This window comes from Panthera leo, chromosome A2 (assembly GCF_018350215.1).
Source record: "Panthera leo isolate Ple1 chromosome A2, P.leo_Ple1_pat1.1, whole genome shotgun sequence".
In the NCBI taxonomy this organism is placed as follows: Eukaryota; Metazoa; Chordata; class Mammalia; order Carnivora; family Felidae; genus Panthera; species Panthera leo.
Genome location: NC_056680.1, coordinates 7832518 through 7853185, shown reverse-complemented (window position 1 = coordinate 7853185; position 20668 = coordinate 7832518). Strand labels below are relative to the sequence as shown.

The 20668-nt window shown below is 56.4% G+C and overlaps 1 protein-coding gene across 1 annotated transcript in view; it reads right to left on the bottom strand.

The window, feature by feature from the left end:
• LOC122213954 (cAMP-specific 3',5'-cyclic phosphodiesterase 4A-like) overlaps positions 1 to 20286 on the bottom strand; it is a 33812-nt gene extending 13526 nt beyond the window's left edge. The window contains 3 exon segments of the mRNA XM_042928399.1: positions 4 to 40; positions 925 to 1116; positions 19952 to 20286. Coding sequence (XP_042784333.1) covers positions 4 to 40; positions 925 to 1116; positions 19952 to 20271 — 549 coding nt within the window. The 5' untranslated portion in view covers positions 20272 to 20286.
• Between the last annotated feature and the right edge of the window lie 382 nt (positions 20287 to 20668).

Sequence of the window (20668 nt, the reverse complement as noted above, 5' to 3'; positions counted from 1 at the left end):
TACCTGGGCGAAAGGTGTCACAATGAGGTCCTCAGCGTGCCTGCAACCAAGGACAGGGGCAGGTCAGGCGTCCTCACTGTGGGACACCCCCGGGCCTGGGTGAGAAGGGGCTGGGGTGCCAGAGAAGCAACTCTCTATGGGGGTTGGGCTGAGGGTGGGCTGGGACGTGGGGGGGGGGGGGCCTCCAACAGGTGAGGGGAGAGGGCGCTTACACCTCCCAAGGGTACACACCCTACAGGGGCTGGTCTTGGAGGGAACGGTGGCCGGACAGAGGAGCTCAGGTGGGTGGGCAGGGAGGGGGTGTGCAGAGACAAAGGGGGCTGCCATAAATCCACTGCAGGGGGGGGGGCTGGTGAGAGCAGTGGGTAGGAGGGGATGGGGAGCAAGAGGAGTTAGGGGAGCTGAGGTGGGTACCTGGATGGGTAGGGCCAGGGCTGGAGGATCCAGTGAGAGGGGAGGGGGCTGAGCAGGTCTGGGGGTGCTCACACCTTAACAGGTGGTCGTGATAAGGGGGGCTGGTTTAGGGAAGCCTGGAGCGGGGGGGGGGAAGGCAGAGGGGGCTCAGCCGAGGTGGATGCTCTGTGGGAAGAAGGGACAGGCCGAGGGGGGCCAGGCCCCAGCTGCCGATGGGTAGGAGTGGGCTTGGGCAGGTTGGGTGGGCAGGGACCGCAAGGATGTGGGTGCGGGCTGGGCTGGAGGGAGAGGCTCACCGTAGCTGAGTGGGGGGCAGAGATGGGGCGCACCCTCAGACCTCGCTGGGTGGGCATGCTGTAAAGGGACCGAGCCCTCGATGTGGGCAAGGGGGCTGTTTACTTTTCACTGGGAAGGAGAGGTGGCAGGGGGCTTAGGCGGTGTCCCCATTCCCTGCTGGCAAGGGCAGCTTGTGTTGGGAGCAGGCCTGGAGGGTGAGAGTGGGGTGCTCACGCCTCGCTGGTGACCGACGAGTTCCGGGACATGGTTTTGGGTGACATGTCATAGTCACTGTCCGAGCGGTACAGGAAGGACTCCCGGCGCTGGCTGATAGCCCCCCCGGCGTGCAGCACGAGGCCCGGGCTCGCCTGCGAGTCCAGGGGGCTGCGGCCAGGAGATGGCGTGGGCCCATTCTCTGCCTCGAAGCTGCAAGGGGGTGGGCAAGAAGAGCGGTCAGGGGGGCTGAGATGGCACTGGGGGGGGTGGCAGAGGAATAAGGGTACCGAGGACACTCCTGGTAGAGACGGGGGACAGGAGGTTGCAGAGATCACAGAGCGATCGAGTGCCTTTGTGAGCCAGGCTCTGTTGAGGTGCTGGGACACAGCAGTGACTGAGACGGACGAGCATCTGTCCCTTACGGGAAATGGCATGGGAGGGCCAGACTGTAAACAGGTTAGCCTAGTGGCCGTGCACACCGCCAAAAGTGTGGAGATCTTTTTGGCTCTACTCTTTCCTCACTGCCCACGTCTATTCAGAATGCGTCCACTTCTCACCCCCTCCTCGGCTGGCCCCGCTCATTGGTGGCCTGGACCAGCGCCTTTGTCTCTGCCCTGCTCCCTGGTTCCTGTCCTTGCCCCTCAGTCTGTTCCCCTCCACAGCCACCAGAGAGCCACATCCCTCTTCTGCTCAGCCCCTTCTATGGCTCCCAGCTCACCCAGAGCAAAAGCCAAAGTCCTCACTGAGGCCCAGGTGGCCCCGCCCCAAGCCCTCCGGGTCTCCCCCTCACTCAGTCTACTCCAGCCTCCATGGCCTCCTGGCTGCTTCCTAAACATTCCAGATGTATTCCTGCCTCAGGGCCTCTGCACAGGCTGTTTCCCCTGCCCAGACCTCCAATGGCTCCTCCGGCCGGCCGCCTTCAGGCCTCCGCTCAAATGCTGTGTCCCCGGGAGGCCTCACCTGACCAACACATCTAAGATCTGAATCTCTGCCTTACTATTTCGTATTTACCTTTCCTTTCAAAAAATAACCGCTACTTACCTGACATATTCTATATCTTACTTCTTTGCTGTTTGCCTTCCTTCCTAGAACTAAGCTTTGCAGAGCAAGGATTTTGGTCTTCTTTGTTCTAGCCCGTGGGCCAAGAACACGGCCTGGCACACAGTGCACACCCAATAAAATGTTTACTGGATGAATCATAAAACGTGTGAATGAGTGAATATGCGAACGGGGTTGTGCCACGCGGAGACTGGAAAGGGGAGGCAGGCCTCTCTGAGGAGGTGACCTGCGAGCAGGGCCTGAAAGATGACAAAGAGCAGGCCATTGGTCAGGAGGGAGGAGAAGACACTCCAGGGGGTGGGAAGAGCAAGTGCGAAGGCCCTGTGGCAGGATTCGGGTTTTGTTTGAGGACCAGCAAGGAAGCTGGTGTGTCAGGAGCGGAGAGAGACAGACTGTGACAGAGACCCGGCGACACCGAGGGCAAGAGAGCGAGGCCCCAGCCTGGGGTCACCGGCAAGACGCTCGGGATGAGTCAGGGAGATGCTGGCTCGCCTAATTCCCAGAGGCGTGACTGGGGTGAAATGACTGAATTCCAGTTCCCTAATCCACAAAATGGGGACAACCGCCACCTTCCTCAGGTCATCCAGGCGACCAGTGTTGACACAGGTAAAACGCTCAGGAAGCATCGGCCCCACACGTGCCACATGGGCAGGGGACTCAGCAGTCGATATGCAGAATTGGTGGGGAACCGCGTGCCTGCAACATACTGTGTGGCCTCGGGAAGGCCACTGCCCTCTCTGGTCTGTTACCCCCGTCGTCAAAGTGAGGGGGTTAGAAGGGTCAGCAGACTTCAGGCTATGCTCTGGTGGGTGCAAGGGAGTAGGGGAAGGCAATGGAGCCCTCCCCTTTCCAGTCCTACCTAATGAGAGTCAGCGTAAGATTTTATTTGAATGGTCCCTCTGCTAAGAAATAAGTCTGAGGGGCGCCTGGGTGACTCAGTCGGTTGAGCGTCCGACTTCGGCTCAGGTCATGATCTCGCAGTTCGTGAGTTCGAGCCCCATGTCGGGCTCTGTGGTGTCAGCGCAGAGCCTGCTTCACATCTTCTGTCCCCCTCTCTCTCTGCCCCTCCCCCGCTGCGTTCGCTCAAAAATCAATTAAGAAAGAAAGAAAGAAAGAAAGAAAGAAAGAAAGAAAGAAAGGGAGAAAAAGAAGGTCTGAAATCCCCTAGAGTAGCATCTATGGATCTATTAACCCTTTTCTCTGGGCCAGTCCTGGGGTAGGAGTACGGGGAGGGACTTCGTTGACTCCATTTTACAGATGAAGAAACTAAGGTCAGAGAGGAGAATGATTAGCTCTGGGTCACGCAGCAAGAGCGTGGTGGGGCCAGAATTCAGTCCCAAGTCTCGTGACTCCTCAGACGGAAACGTGAGCTGCCGCCCTCTGCCCACTCAGCCCCCATTCGAGCACATTCCTACCATCACAGCAAATGTTCGCAGGGGCCAGGCAGCTGACACCCAGAGCAGAGTGGTGCTGGGGGACCCCCAACAACCAGGCATTCCGATTTTAGGAGAGAAATCAGACATTTTCAACAGTCACAAATTCAAACTTCTTTTAAAAACAAACTTCGGGGCACCTGCGCGGCCTAGTCGGTTGGGCATCCAGCCTCAGCTCAGGTCATGGTCTCATGGTTCGTGGGTTAGAGTCCCACGTCGGGATTCTCGCTCTCTCTCCCTCCTTCTCTCTCTCCCCCTCCTCCCCTATTCGTACGCGCTCTCTCTCTCTCTCTCTGTCAAAATAAATAAAACTTAAAAAGAGTAAAATCGTGAAAAAACAAAGGTAAAGTAACCAGTGTTGGTGAGGATGTGGGGGAACGTGAAATGGTGCGGTTACTATAGAAAACGGTCCTTAAAAACTTAAGTATAGAATTACCGTGTGATCCAGCAATACTACTTCTGGGTATACACGCAGAATTGAAATACTAAACACTAAGAATCGAAAGCAGGACTCAAGCAGATATTTGTACGCCAACATTCAGAGCAGCGTGATTCAAAAGAGCCAAGAGCTGGAAACAACTCAAGCGTCCTTTCCTTACCTTACTAGGTATAGAGCGGCGGTTTGGGAAGGTGGTGACGTTCTGGAGATGGATGGTGGTGACAGTTGCACGACAATGTCAGTATACTTAACGACACTGAAATGTACACTCAAGAAACGGTCAAGTGGACAAGTATGTTATGTAGATTTTACTACAATAAAGACACTCATACAATGTAGACAAAAGGAGTGAATTTGGGGCGCCCGGGTGGCTCGGTCAGTTGAGCAACCGACTTCGGCCCAGGTCACGATCTCACGGTTCATGGGTCCGGGCCCGGCATCGGGCTCTGCACTGACAGCTTAGAGCCTGGAGCCTGCTTCAGATTCTCTCGCTCTCTCTCTCTCTCTCTCTCTCTCTCTCTCTGCCCCTCCCCCACTTGTGCTCTCTCCCTCTCTCAAAAATATTTTTTTAAAAAGGTGAATTTTACTATATGTTCATTTTTTAAAAGTAAATTAAAAAAAAAAAAAACCCTTAAGATGGAAAATTCTTAGACCATGAACTGGGGCCTTTGATGATAACGCTCACTTACTGAGCACCTGCTGTGTACCAGGTAACAGGTTAGATCCTTTTAGGTATATAGCAATATTAACAAGACGCTTCCTGAATATTGGCCGTGTGCCTGGCATTGTCAGAGTGCTTTATACACCCGAACCCAGTTGTGTCCCCCACCAGCTCTGTGAGTTGTGTTCACATCCCGGCGCAACAGGGGAGAGTGGGGCACAGAGGGATGGTGAGGGGTTGGTGGCCTCGCTGCCTGAGAACCACGTCCTGTCTCCCCGGGCACAGCCTGGATTTTTTGGCTCTACTGAGTCCCACGGGGGAGGAGACAGGAACATACTTACGTACTGAGGACCCTACCCTGGCCCTAGACACTGAAGACAGTTTAGGGAAGGTGAGACCCAAGTCCCAGAGTGGGCCCGACCGGCATCAGATACTGTAGCCCCAGGGGCTCCAATCACGTAAGCAGGAGCCCAGAGGCCACGATGGGAAGAGGCTCCCTGGGGCCCTGCTGTTTGTGCTTCCAGGAGCTGATGTCCCCCGGGCTTCGGAAGGGCAGAGGGGAGGGCATCGGGCCTGTTGAACTGCAGGCTGAGTGTGGGTGTATGTGGGCGTGGGGTCTCACCTACCCTCCAGGATGGCACGCCGGTGCTATGTGGAGTCACCCTTCCCTTGTCTGCCACTGCTCAGGGTGGCCCAAAGTCAGGCTGGAGGCTGCTCCAATCATGTCCCGGCAGGACCCTAGGCCATTAAGCGGAGTCGAGGGTAGCCAACAGGCCTTGACATCACAGCCACATGCCCAGACACTCCATCATAAGGGAAATAACCTGCCTTTCAGACAGGTGACCACTTGGTGGCCTTCTCCGGTTGAATTTGCCACTTGCCTCCACCCCTCCGGGGCCCCTAGGCCTGCATCACATTGGGCCTCCGGAGGACTGTGCAGCCCAGGGGCAGACCAAGGCTTCAGAGACTTTCCGCTGCAGGGGCCAATGGGCAACAACAAGCTGGGAGGGGGACGGCAGGGAACGGAGACCGGTCCCAGTTGGTAAAAATCATAACAACAACGAAAGCAGCCAACTGCCATTAAGTGCCATGTGCTAGGCGCTGTGCTCTGCCTGGACGTGTACCAATGCTCCATTTCCAAGAGAAGTAAACTGAGGTGCAGACGGGAAAGAACCACTTGACTAGTACTAGAAGGACTTAAACCTGAGCCGCCAGGCTACAAACCTGGACGCTCAATCAGCCCGTGTCCGTCGATCTCCCCGGGCAGGCCTGGCGCCTCCCCGGGCTCCCTGCCCCACTGCACCTGACTCCCTCGTAGGAGGTGCCAGGCAGCCTTTATGGAAAGGCCTGGCATTTGCTTTGTGAAGGTCATACAGAGGTTGAGGGCGGGCGTGTGGTGCCAGGTGACATGGCCGTTTGTAGGGCCGGGTGTGCACAGAGGGTCTGTGCATGTGTGAGTCAGGGTGTATGTGTGCTCAGGGCACCTGTGTGTGTATAGATCTCTGCGTGGATTTGTACGTCCGGGTGTGTCCGTGGGGTCCGAGTGTCCACGGTGCCTGCACAGATCTGTGTGTGTGTCTAGGAGTTTGTGTGACCTTGTAAGAGTGTACCTGTGTGCCACACATGTGCCGTGACTGTCCCTGCCTCCTGAGTGTGTGCTCCCATGTGTGGCTCTGTGCAGGTGGGAACCAGGCCTGCGTGTGGGCTGCGGGGAGAGTGCGTTCCTGTAACGCGAGACTGACTGTGCGAAGCCAGGGTTTCTGTGGCCCCCATGGGTCAACTGTGAGATTCTCTTTGTGTCCCCACCGCCTCAGAGACCCACGCCTTGCACAGTAAACACAGACCCCCGATTACCCTGTGTGTGGGTGGGTGCGTCTGTGTTTGTGTCTGTGTGTGTCTGGCTTGGCTGAAGGGATTAGTAGAGGGGAGCGAGAACGAGGCGGCCGTACCCTGAGAATTTTCTCTGCCCCAGCACTGTCCAGTTGATTCTAAATAACCCCCAGGAGTTCCAGCAGGAGCTGCCCCCCTCCCCCACCCCAGCTTGGTTTTCAGCCTGGCAGCCCCAGCAAGGAGGGGGTGGGTAAGACTGGAGGCGCTGAGCAGAGCAGGGCCAGAGGGACCTGGCTCCAGGCCGGTGGCCTGGGAGTGGAGCCCAGGTGACGCTGGACACCCATATTTGGTACCAACATGAGTGCCAGAGACCCAGGTTTAGGGGCACAAAGAGGGTGAAGGGATCCCATCTCAAATAGGAAGGGGGCAGGACCTAGCACTCCTTTTGAGGGCTATCACCTGCAGGAAGACAACAGCAGCACTAAGAATTTGGGGGCTGGAGAAGGGGATGGGGCTGCAGGCAGACCCTGGAAGCCACTTTGGGGACTCCCCAAGGCCCACTGGGCACCCTCTACCCCCCCCCACACACACCCCCCACACACACCCCAGCCAGAGCCCTCAGTGCCAAAGGAGGGAATTGGCCCCAGGCCACCCACCTGACAGGTCTGCCTGGAGGGTGCCAACAGGTGTCCTCGTCGCTGAAGGAGAAGTGGACCAGGGACTCAGGGCCCGTGGGGGGCAGTGTCAGGTCAGGGGGCCGGGGCCTTGCCCGAGGCGCTGTACCCGAGCGCATGGGTGCCAAAGGCTGTCGGGGCGAGCATGAGGACAGCGGCACGGTGGTGTGGCGTTCACTGTTCACAGGCCCGAGGTGTCTGTGGCCACCAGCGGCACCGCCTCCACACCCGCCCTCCCGGTGACCCCCCCAGGGACGGGCCCCGGGCGATTGGGTGTCTCCGGGTCCCCAGCGCCTGAGAGGGCTCCGCTCCTGCCTTCTCCTGTGGAACTCTGTGCACACTTCCCACTTGCCCCCCTCCCCCCGGGCCTGCGGTGGAGGGGGGGGAGGCTCCCGATTCCTGGGCTCGGGCCCCGGCCCCCCCCCCCCAACCCCCGCCACGCCTTGTCCCTGGCCCCGCCTCCCTCCCGAATGACGTCGAGCTGGGCCCGCTGGAGCCCTCTGAACGCAGCACGCCCCAGGGGGAAAGAGACTCGCCCGCGCCGGCGGCGGAGTGCGGGGTCCGGTGACAAAAACCCAGGGGAGGGACGACGGATGCGGGGAAGGGGAAGAAACAGGAAAGACAGAAGTGGAGACAGAGACACAGAGAGAAACCCGGGGAGAGGCACTGATTTCTCCCCCCAACACACACACCCTCCCCGGCTCCACGCTGGGCTCCCGACCCCTCCTCCTCTCCTCTCCCCTCGCCAATCTCTTCCCTGGGTCCAGACGCTGAGCCTGTCCGGGCGGTGTCCTCTCCCACTATGTCTCGGACCTCAGGTTCCAAACAAGTGCATGCGGAGAGTAGGGGGGCAAGGGGGTAACCAGAGGACCCTCTCCTGGCTCTGGAAAAGCCCCCAGAGCCAGCCCGTGCCCACCTCTGGGCTGTCAACCTCGGTTTCCGAGTTAAACGGACACTGGGAAGCCAGACCGGATGTGTCTCCGGGCTCCTCGCCTCGCATCCCACCCCGAGTCTGGCCAGGAAGAGAAAGTGCATTTGCCCTCTGTGCCCGGTGCACCCGGTAACATCACTGAGCCTCCTGGCAAGGCAACCCCCAGACAGCAGCGCTGGCCCCATTTCACAGGCCTTTACACTGAGGCTAGCAGAATCGAACACGTGTCCCCAGATCGCGGTTGGATGGCAGGTTGGCCTCACTCGTCCAAAGCCTGACTGCAGACTGAGGTCTGCCAAGGTAGCGGGAGGAACTTCACGTTTATTGAGTGCCTACTGCATGCCCTATCAGATGTCTCCACGGCAACCCTGGAGGGCAGGGATGATTTTTATCGCTGTCCTGGGACGGACGAGGGGAAGTTAGGCAGCGGAGGGCCCGCTAGGAACCCCAGACCTGGCCTGCCGGGTGGCCAAGGGAGATTCGAACCCACCGCCGCTGGCGCGCACTTACCCAGCCCACGCCTGGCGGCCAAAGTCCTGATGGCTGCGGAGAAGCCGAAGACGCCGGCGGAAAGTTGGGGACGGGATGGCAAAGAAGACGGGCGAGGAGGGCGGCGAACGCGGGCGGCGGGGTGCGCGCGGGGCCGGGGCTCAGGCAGGAACGCCTCGTCCTCGGCCGCCGCCACCGCCGGGAAGGCCGCCAGCTGCAGCTCGGGGATGCGGCCCAGGCCTTGCGGCCGCGCCATAACCACAGGGGGCGCGGGGCAGCCCCGCCTCAGCGGGCGCTGGGGAGCAGCGCCGCCCGCCTGCCCCGGGCAGCCCACGCAGGCCGGCCGCCCAGCCCTGGGGCCCACGGGCCCCACCCCGCCGGGCGGCCTCGGCCCTTCCGGCTTCGCTCTGGGGCCGCCCCTGGGGCGGGGCGGGCCTGGGGCGCCCACGCGGCTGCCGAGGGACACCCCTCAGACCGCAGGGCCCTCCCCGCAGTCCCCTTAAGGTGCTTACAGTCGCCGGAAGCGCCTCTACAAACATCGGGGGTGCCCCCCCGCAAATCCCTGGAGTGTTCTCACAAACCGCTGTGGCCCTCACTAACCTCAGGGGCATCCCCAAGGTCTTTCAGATGTCCCCAAAATTCCAGAGAATGTCCCAACCATCCCTGAGTTGTCCTCACACAATCCAGAGATACCCCAAATCCCTGAGTTCCCCCCAAAAGCCAGAGATGCGCTGAGAGGCCCCATACACCCTGGGACAATCCCATAGCTTCCCAAATGTCCCTTACTGATGTCCTCATTGTTACTGATATATCCCCACAAACTCCAGGGGCACCCTAAGAATCTCAGAACACACCCACAAATGAAACTCCTTCAGATCCCAGGACCATCACCAGGTTTCCTCAGAAGTCTCCAAAATCTCTTAGAGCACCCCCACCATCCCGGAGTCATGCAGAGGCCCCCAGAGTACCCCTAGAATTTCCCACAGCCACCGAGCATTCCCACAGTCTGCATGAGGCCCCCCCCCCCAAATTCTGGGATCCCTCACAGACCCTAAGATGGCTTCCACAGTCTCTCGGATGTCCCCCTCAATCCCTGAGTGGCTCGGCAGCATCCCGGAGATGCCCCCACAAGTTCAGAGATACAAAATAACCTCAGGGGTGTCTTCAGACTCAAAGAGTGCTCCCATGTAACCATGTAGCTGCCATCAAAATCCATAGACCCCAGGGCCACAACTAGATTCCTCCATAGTTCCTAAGACAGTCCTATATCCCTAGGCTACCTCCCCAAACCAAGATAAACCCACAATCCTTGGGGACACCTCCAGAATGCCCCCCACAGCTTCTGAGACACAGAAGCTGAGTGAGTTCACAAGCCCCTAGAGGCTCCTAAGACCTGCCCCCGCCCCGTCCTCCCACCCCTTAGGATCTCTGAGGCCCCTTAGAACTGGGGCCCTCCACAGCTCACGAGGTGCCCCAAGAAGCCGACCTCCCCTCGGCAGAGCAGTACAAACAGATAGGAACTTTCTGGAGTCCCTTCAGTGGCTCTGCCTACTCTGTTGGGCACATGTTCACCCCTTTCACAAATGAGGAAATGGAGACTGAAGTGAAGATTCTTGAACAAAGTTAGCCAGCTGGTTATAATTCCAGAGACTACCCCAACCTGTCTGCGGCCCTTTGGGATTAGGGAAGTGGGAAAGAAAAACAGAACGAATCTCTATTTTAGGGCCATGCCCTTATGAATACCTTTCTCTCTCTACCTTTTGGCTCTGTTGTCATGGGCCCCAGAACTGGCTGACCTAGGCTTGAGTCTGGCCTCTGGCACTTAGTCATTTGACTTTGGGCCAGCCATTTCATTTCACTGAGCCTCAGTTTTCCCAACTGTAAAATGGGCATAATAATACTATGCATCTCACGGATGGACAATTAAAAAAAAAACAAAGCCTCAGAAAAGTGTTTGGACATAGTAAACACTCACTGAATGTCAGCTATGATTATCTGACAAAACATTTACAGAGAGCTTATAATGCACAAGCCACCGTACTAGCAAGATGATACAAGGGTGCCTGGGTGGCTCAGTTGGTTGGGCGTCCGACTTTGGGTCAGGTCACGATCTCTTGATTTGTGGGTTCGAGCCCCGTGTTGGGCTCTGTGCTGACAGCTCAGAGCCTGGAGCCTGCTTCAGATTCTGTGTCTCCCTCTCTTTCCGCCCCTCCCCTGTTCACGCTCTGTCTCTCACATTCGCAAAATAATAAGCCTTTAAAAAAAATAAATTCTTATTTTAAAAAAGAGGATACAGGGGCGCCTGGGTGGCTCAGTTGGTTGAGCATCCGGCTTTGCCTCAGGTCATGATCTCTCAGTTCGTGAGTTCGAGCCCCGCCTCGGGTTGTGCTGACAGCTCGGAGCCTGGATCCAGCTTCCGAATCTGTGTCTCCTTCTCTCTCTGCCCCTCCCCTGCTCACATTCTGTCTCTCTCCAAAATAAATAAACATTAAAAATTAAAAAAAAAAAGAGGATACAGATGATGATGATGACGATGATAGCAGCTAATCTTCAGAATGCCTCCTGGGCATTTAGTACCTCTAGCTATGATCTTATTTAATCCTCATTAAATACCTGCAAAGTGATATATTGTTGTCCCTATTTTACAGATGGGAAAACTGAGTCTTGGCGAGAAACAACCTGCTCGAGGTCACACAACCAATGAGCGTCTGAGCCAGGCTCGAGACCAGTGTTTGCCACCTTTATTTCATTATTGCCCCCTCCCCCCAAGGAATAGCCTGCTTAGACAGTCCCAACTCCCAAACTGCCTTCTCTATGAAATATTAAAGCCACCGATACACAGGCATAACTCAGAGATATTGTGGGTTCAGTTCCAGACCATTGCAATAAAGCGAACGTCACAATAAAGCAAGCCAAATGAATTTTGTGGTTTCCCAGTGCGTGTAAAAGTTATGTTTATACTACACTGTAGTCTACTAAGTGTGTGTTACGTCTAAAAAAAATGTACGTACCTTAATTTAAAAATACTTTGTTGCTAAAAAAACGCTAACCATTATCCAAGCTTTCAGCGAGTCCATCCTTTGGCTGGTGCAGGGTCTTGCCTTGATGTTGATGGCTGCTGACAGGTCAGGATGGTTGTGGTAATTTCTTAAAATAAGGAAACAATGAAGCTTGCCACATTGATCGACTCTTCTTTTTAGGAGTCAGTTCTCCGGATCATGTGATGCTGTTCAGTACCACTTTACCCACTGTAGAATGACTTTCTTTTTTTTTAAGTTTATTTATTTATTTTGAGAGAGAGAGAGAGAGAGAGAGAATCCCAAACAGGCTCTGCAGTGTCAGCATGGAGCCCGATGCAGGGCTCAAACTCACGAAACGTAAGATCATGACCTGAGCCAAAATCAAGACCTGGTCACTTAACTGACTGAGCCACCCAGGAGCCCCTAGAACTTTTTTCAAAATGGAAGTCAATCCTCTCAAACCCTGCTGCTGTTTTATCAACAAACTTCACGTAATATTCTAAAACCTGGTCATTGCAACAATCTTCACAGCATCTTCCCTAGGAGTAGATGCCATCTCAAGAAACCACATTCTTTGCTCATCCAATAAGAAGCGACTCCTCTTCCGTTCAAGTTTGATCATGAGATTGCAGTGAGGCAATCCTATCCTCAGGCTCCATTTCTGATTCCCACCACACCTGCAGTGACTTCCTCCACTGAAGTCTTTTCTTCTTAAAAAACATTTTTTTTTTAATGTTTATTTATTCTTGAGAGACAGAGACAAAGCACGAGCAGGGGAAGGGCAGAGAAAGACACAGAATCTGAAGCAGGCTCCAGGCTCCGAGCCATCAGCACAGAGCCTGATGCGGGGCTCGAACCCACAGACCGCGAGATCATGACCTGAGCCGAAGGCGGACGCTTAACCGACTGACCACCCAGGCGCTCCCCCCACTGAAGTCTGGAACCCCCACAGTCATCCACAAGGGTTGGAATCAGCTTCTTTCAGGCTCCTGCACCCGTTGGTATTCTGACCTCTTCCCATGAACCAGAATGTTCATAATGGCATCTAGAATGGCAAAGCCTTTCCAGAAGGCTTTCAATTTATTTTGCCCAGATCTATCAGAGGAGTCACTTTCTGTGGCATCCAGAGCTCTACAAAATGGATTTCTTAAATAGGAAGACTTGAAAGTCAAAATTACTCCTCAATCTGTGGGCTGCAGAATGGATGTTGCCTGAGCCGGCATGAAAACAACATTGATCTCATTGTACGTCTCCATCAGAGCTCATGGCTGGCCAGGTGCATGGTCAATGAGCAGTAATATTTTGAAAGGAAACTTTTTTTTTTTTTTTTTTTGAGCAGTAGGTCTCAACAGTGGGTTTAAATTATTCAGTAAAACCACGTTGTAAATAGATGTGCTGTCATCTGGGCTCTGTTGTTCCATTTACAGAGCACAGACAGAGAATCATTGGAATCATTCTTAAGGGCCCTAGGATTTTCAGAATGGTAAATGAGCACCGGTTTTCACTTAAAGTCACCAGCTCCATTTGCCTTTAACAAGAGAGCCCTTTGAAACTTTGAAGCCAGGCACTGACTTCTCCTCTCTAGCTATGAAAGTCCTACATGGTATCTTCCGATAGAAGGCTGCTTTGTCTACACTGAAAATGTGTTGTGGGGGCGCCTGGGTGGCTCAGTCGGTTAAGCATTTGACTTCGGCTCAGGTCATGATCTTCCCGATCAGAGTTCGAGCCCCGCGTCAGGCTCTGTGCTGATAGCTCAGAGCCTGGAGCCTGTCTTTCTCTCTCTCTCTCTCTTTCTCTGCCCCTCCCTGGCGTGCGCTGTCTGTCTCTCCCTCAAAAACCAATAAATATTTTTAAAAATATATTGAAAAAAAAAAAGAGAAAATGTGTTCTTTGGCGTAGCCACCATTGATCAGCTTAGCTAGATCTTTCTGGATGGCTTTCTGCAGCTTCTACATCGGTACTTGCGGCCTCACCTCCGTCTTTGATGTTGTGGAGACAGCTTATGTCCTTAAACTTCATGAACCAGCCTCTGCTAGCTTCAAACGCGCCTTCTGCCGCTTTCTCACCTCTTTCAGCCTCCACAGAACGGAAGAGAGTGAGGGCCTTGCTCTGGATGAGGCTTTGGCTTAAGGGGAATGTTGTGGCTAGTTTGATCTTCTGTCTTGACCCCTAAAACTTGCTCCCAAGTCAGCAATAATGTTGTTTTTCTTTCTTATCATTCCTGTGCTGCACCTTTAACTTCCTCCAAGAACTTGTCGTTTGCATTCACAATGAAGCTCGCTGTCTGGTACAAGGGGCCTAGCTTTCAGCCTACGTCAGCTTGCAACACTCCTTCCTCACGAAGCTTCATCAGTTCTGGGTTTTGATTTGAAGTGAGAGATACGTGTGACTGTTTCACTTGAACACTGAAAGGCCATCAGGGTGACTAATTTTGGCCTAATTTCAAAATTGCTATGTCTTAGGGAATAGGGAGGCCCAAGGAAAGGGAGACACTGGGCAACAGCTGGTCAGGGGAGTGGTCAGATCCCACACTGACTTTCATGGAGGAAGTCTGCGGTCTCTTATAGGTGCGGTTCGTGGCGCCCCCAAGTGGTTACTCTAGTAACAGCAGATGGATCACAGAGGAAGAGAATAAATTTAATAATAATGATGAAAAAGTTTGGAAACATTGCAAGAACTACCGAAATGGGACACACAGAAACGAGATACTGCATGTAAAAAATGCAGTACCTCTGGGGAGCTTGGGTGGCTCAGTCGGTTACGTGTTTGACTCTTGATTTCAGCTCAGGTCATGATCTCACAGTTCCTGAGTTCGAGTCCCACATCAGGCTCTGCACTGTCAGTGCAGAGCCTGCTTGGGATTCTCTCTCCCTCTCTCTCTGCCCCCTCCTCCAACCTCTCTCTCTCTCTCTCCCTCTCTCTCTCTCTCTCTCTCTCTCTCTCAAAATGAATAACCTGGGGTACCTGGGTGGATCAGTCAGGCAAGCATCTGACTTTGGCTCAGGTCAGTTCATGAGTTCGAGTTCGAGTTCATGAGTTCAGGTCAGTTCATGAGTTCGAGCCCTGCATGGGATTGTCACTCTCACTCCCTCTCTCTCTCCACCCCTCTCCCACTTGCATGCATGTTCTCTCTCTCTCTCTCAAAATAAATAAACTTTAATAAATAAACTTTAAAAAGTGCAGTAATAGGGGAGCCTGAGTGGCTCAGTCGGTTAAGCATCCGACTTCGGCTCGGGTCATGATCTCACAGTCCGTGGGTTCGAGCCCCGCATCGGGCTCTGTGCTGACAGCTCAGAGCCTGGAGCCTACTTTGGATTCTGTGTCTCCCTCTCTCTGCCCCTTCCCTGCTCATGCTCTGTCTCTCTCTGTCTCAAAATAAATAAAAAACATTAAAAAAATAACAAAAAGTGTGGTAACAAAGCAAGGTATGCCTGTACTGTGTATCTGTTTATGTCCTATGTGTATATTTGGGCTTTATACATAAATGTAAGATTTTTTTTCCCACATACCCACCCAAGAACCAACTTTCACCCCCTTGGAGGTAATATCACCTCGTTAGGAATGCAGGGTGTCCCAGTCTTGGCACTATTGACATTGGGCACCAGATAATGCCCTGTAGCACCTCTCTCCAGTCATTAAACTAAAATGTCTCCAGCCATTTTCCACATGTCCGCTGGAGGCCAGAATTGCCCTCAGGTGAAAACTCCTGCTCTAAACCCACTAAGACCCTTGTTCTGGCCACTGGGACCTCTTGGTCCAGGCACAAACAGAAAGGAAGAGCATTCTTAGGCACCTGCCCTCAGGTTTCCCTGCACTGTTTTGCTGATTCCTCAGGCCAGACTTTGGAAATAGCGTTCTGAACAGGCCCATTTCAGAGATGGGGAGCCTGAAGCACGGGAAAGGGAAGTGACTCGGCCAGGGTCACCTGTTGTCTGACTCCAGAGACTGGGATTTTAGTCACTAGGCTACACAGGCCCTTCACGGTTCAGTCTGTTTCCAGCTCAGTGAGCTTTGTCCCTTCCTAGCAAGTCAGAGATAAACTGAACCCTAAAGCCAACCTTGACCATAGCCTGCGAAGCCCTATGTGAGCTGCCCTGGCACCTCCTTGCCTCATTTCCTTCCACTCACCCTTTGCTCACTCTGCCCAGCCACACCTGCCTCTCTACTTTTCCTAGAACATAACAGACATGCTCCTACCCCAGGACCTTTGAACTGCCTGTTCCCTCTGCTTGTCACCTTCTTCCCTCAGGCTCACCGAGCCTCCTCTGCCACTCCATTCAGGTCTCTGCTCAAATGTGACCTCTTCAGCCAGGCCTTCCCTCTCCCCAGGATCCCTCTTCTCTTCATGTCCCACATGGCATCATCTGGAACTATTATAGGCCTTTATTTGTTATTTCTTCCTCACCCACTAGCCTGAGAACTCCAGGACAGCAGGGACAGGGTCTATTTCATTCTCTGCTACTGCCTGAAGATGTGCAGTCAGTGTCTGTGGAATGGATGGCCACATGAGGAAAATGAGGCTCAGACAGGTGAAATCCTGTCCTCGGGTCACACAGCAAGTCAAGGGCAAAGACTGGATTTGAGCTCTTACTCAGGAGTGAAGACAGTGGGCTCAGTGCCCCGCAAAACTCTGTCCTCACCTGGTCAGTTCGCAGTTCCCCCAGGCCCAAAGCCCTACCTGCTACTCAGAGCCCGCAGTCATTCTGTGGCTGGTGAAAGAGGGGGTGCCCTTGCAGCCAGGGCCCAGGATTGTAGTTAGAGGATGCCCCCCTTTTTCCCTGCAGATGTTGGGAGCCGGTTCTCAAAAGCCCCAGCTCCTGGCTGCCCAGCCCCAACGGCGGCCATCTCGGCCTTACCACAGCCCTGGGGACCAGCAGATCTTATCCACAAAGGCTTAGTAAGGAAAAAACTGAGGCGCAGGGAGGCATGATCATGGGCCCCCGTCCCACAGCGAGTCCGTGGGCAGGGCTACAATCTGATTCTTACCCACCAAGCTGGAGTCCAGGAGTCCTGGGTCTTTTAACCCCAAGTCTGCCCTTCCTCACTGTGTGACCTTGGCCAAGTCACTTCTCTCAGTTTCCTGGGCAGGAATAGAGCGCCAAAGACACCGGGAGTTAACACGCAGGTTGGAGGCCCCGGCCTGGGCCAGCCCGTAGGTGAGCCCGGAGGAGGAGACTCCGCAGCCTCAACTTCTCCGCCAAATTCCTCTGCATCCGCCAGGCGGCCGTCTCCACCGCGCTCGGCGGGATGGGGATTGCCGCCTGGTCCCGCCCGGGGAGGGCGAGGACCTCACCCGAAGCCTGCGGTCGGTCGACCGGCCTGGCGCCCACTCTCTGGGGCGCTCGATAAGCATGATATAATAACCTGGGGCACCCGGTAGTGGCGGCGGCGGCGACTTTGTTCTGCGCGGGGACTGGAGTCCCACAGGCAGGTCCGGACTCGGAACGCACACTCAGCCTGTGCCTTTCTCATCATCCAGCAGAGGGCGCGCGGAGGGAGGGGCGCGAGGAGGGACCCGCTCCCAGGCCACCGCCAGGGATAAGGGAGAGCCAGAGATGAGGGCAGGCGAGGACCCAAGTGGAGACAGAGGCCACGGGCTAGAGGGTGACCCCAGTCCAGCTGCTTCAACCTCTCCCAGGGGCGCTGCAGCGCCCTCCCTCGGCGGGGAGAGTTTGGGGGTACAGAAGGGCACGGGGTTGGGGCTAGGGGGTCGGTTTGTTGGCCCCGCCCCCAATTCAGGCAAGTTCCCCCCCCCCCTCCGCCCCCACCATCAACAGAGTCTTTCTCTTCCTCCAGCTCCATCTGCCTCTTGACAGATCGTGGTGGTGCCGTGACTCAGCCCCGCAGGGCGCCAGGAGCACAGGCTCATGCAACCCAGGTCTGGAGGGGGGTTGTGGATGCCATCTCCGATGAGGGGCAGTGCCCTCTCTCTGAGGGTTCCTGTGACTCGAGTCCGGAGGGCTGTCTGGATCCCGTTTTTGGTGGCTGCATGAACTGCAACGTGGGTAGCACTGGAACGCCCTGTGTGCACTCAGGGAACCCCCTTTCTGGAGACACAGGCCGGCAGAAAGCCAATTCTAAGGAGCCAGGTTCCCACTGGCGGCCTCTTAGTTTCCCCTTCCTCCTTCCGCCCAGGGGTGGGGGGAGGACACTGGCACCAAGGCCACAACCACTGCAGGCTACACAGGCCCACAGAGAAACAGAAACCTGTACTCGAGGTTCCTGTTTTTCCTTCCCACCCTGAAGGGGCAAGGTCTACCCAAGCCCCACCTCCTCCCCTGAGTGCAGGTCCCTGAGCGACTATCTACGGAGCACTCACTGTGTGCAGTCCTTTACACACATCCCCATTCGCACAGAACTCTCAAACACCCCCCTCCCACAGAGCAGTGCCAAAGCCCTACTTAACAGACAGGGAAACTGAGGCTCAGAGAGGGCAAGACACTTGTGCCAGGACCCCAGGCATCAGACAGATGGATGTTGGGATCTCGGCTTTGCCATTTCCTGGTTGTGTGAGCCTGGGCAAGAAGGAGAAGGGACTTTGCCCCTCCGGGCCTCCGTGTGTCCAGCAGGAATACCTGATGAGGCACTGGAGAAGAAGAGACGTGTAGGAAAGTCCCCAGCATGGAGCCCAAGAGTGAGCCATTACAAGATAGATGCCACTAAGATAATGATGATTATTACCACTCAGCTACTGTCCCCAGAGAGTCAGCAGCCCAGAGACTAGGGTAGGGGGAGTCTCTGGGGTCTTAAAAAGGAGTAGGGCCCCCTGCACTCTGCTCCTTCATTCGTCTCTCAGGACAGTGACCTGAGCCAGTTTGGCACACAGCCCTTGGTCTTGGCATTTCCTGTTGATTCCAGTTTTGTTTTCTTTCAGCTTCTCTCTGGTTCCCTTTGGGAAATAGCAGGCTGTGTGTGCTGGGCCCATGACACTCGCTTCCTGCTGGGGGCGGGGGTGCTGGGTCTGGGTATGTCTCCAATGGGGATGGGGGGTGGTTTGGGGGGGCTGTAGGGCCTGCTGGAAGTCCCCGGAGAGAGCGAGAATTGCAGGGTCACAGCCCAGAGGGGCCTCCCTCGGGAACTCCGGCAATAAGAGGCCGGGATTTGACCGTCTTAATGACGTCCCAAGCAGAGGGGCACCCATGGGGGTCAGACAAAGCATACAGTCGAAGCCTTCGGTCATACATGTCACCAAAGCACACAGTCAGACCCCGAGCACCACTAGAGCAGGCACAGTAACTGAGAACACCAGGTGGTAGAGGGAGCACACTCCGGAAGTCAGAGGACTCCTGGACACAGGGGACAGAGGCAGCTGAGAGCATGTCACTGTCTCAGTCAATGTCTCTGGGAGCACAGACAGTCCTGTTGACACAGTCACAATGTCCCGGAATGTACACATCACAGTGCCACCATCGCTGCATCCCCGGAGCGCATACACAATCACTGCCTCAAGAGCACACACGGTCATTGTCACAATCGCTGTCCCAGAAGCACACAGTCACACGATCCTGGTCCTGGGAGCTCACGCAGTCATACTGTCACAGTTACCGTGACTCTTAAGTACACAAGTCACACTGTCACAATTACTGTCCTGGAAGCACACCGTCACTGTGTCACCATCACTGTCTCAGAAGCACACACAGTTCCACTGCCATAATCACTGTCCCCAGAGCCCACATAATCCTATGTCACAGTCACAGGGCCCCAGAAGCCCGGGCAGAGCATGGAGCGAAGGCAGACCCAGCTAGTCATACCCCACCAGCTGGAGCCACCCCAGGTCGGTGAGGATACCATTGGAGTCAGCCCAACACCTCCCTCACTAACACTGTCCCCTCTGGGAGGCAGAGACTCCCTTACCCTGTGCCGGGATTGTGCACCCCGGGGCAGCTACTGAACCTAACACTCCTGTCCTGAGAGGAAGCTCCAACCCGCACACAGGCCCCCAACACAGTGCTCCCCCCAAAACCCCCTCTGGATTTCTGACCCCAGCTGCTTCAGGGCGAGTCCCCCGAATGTCCCCCGCACAGTCCTCCACTCCCCAGGATGGCCAGCGCCCCTCAGCCTGGAGGAAACACTGGGATCCTAGGAAGCGGCCCCTTACGGTGCCCTCGAGATCATCCACAAGCGTAGTGAATCTAGCTGCCAGTTCAGTGCCCCCAGGAAAGTCCCTTCAAGTACCCAGCTTAGCCATGTTCTGCACCGTCACCAACTAAGGGTGCAGACTCCAAAGCTGCAGCCCTGAACCGAGGCGTCGTTACTACCACATGCAGCATGGCGCCCCCCAAGTCGACCCCAGGATCAGCTTCAGTAGGAAGGGTGTTCGGGTACAGGACACCACCAGGGTCGGGTCCCGGACGCCCCCACAGTGGAACTCCCCCCCCCCCAACACACACACCCCCGCTAGTCACTCAGACTCCACCCGCAGCACAGCGCCCCCTGCGGTCGGCGGGGCGAGTGGCGTCTTCTCTGCGCGCCTATCCGCTCCACGCGCGTCCGCCGCCCGGAGTCTTACCGCTTGCAGCTGCCTCCGCTCGCGCCGCCGCTGCCGGTGCCGGTACCGTGGAAGGACGAGGGCCAGGACATGCGAGAAGTGCGCAGGCCGGGCCGGTCGCCGGTGTCCACGGCGTCGGCGCGCTCTATGGGCCGGTGTGGCGGCCGCTCGGGCTCTGCGCGCTCCGCGCTGTCAGAGTAGCCGCGCTGCTGGATACGGATAGGGGTCCGCGGCTGCCGCCACAGGTGCTGTGGGGGCGGCTTCAGGGTGGCCTGGCCCTCCCGGGGCCCGGGCAGAGACAGAGACAGGCTCCTCTCCGAAGGGGCGGCCGGGGGCTCCATGGCGCCGGCCCCTTCCTGTGCCCCGGGGGGCCCCGGCCTCTCCGAGCTTTACCCTGCTCAGCGGCGCGCTAGCCGACGCGCCCGGGGCCCCGCGGGTGCGCCCGGCCTCGCTGGGGCCATGGCGCCCCGGGGACAGACCCGGGGGCGCTACGGGCCGATCGCCCCCGGGCCGGGCGCCGCGGCTTTCGGTCGGCGGCCGGCGCTCTGCTCCGCGCCCGGCAGCGCTCTCCGCGCTCGGTACCCCGCTCCGCGCCAGCCCCGGCTCCCCCGCCCCGTCCCGCCCCTCCCCGCCCCCCGCCCGCCGCTCTGTCAGCGCCGCCCCCCTCCTCCTCCACCGTCCGGGCCTGTGGGGGGCAGCCACCCGAGGAGGGGGGCCCTCCCCGCCCACGCAGAGCCC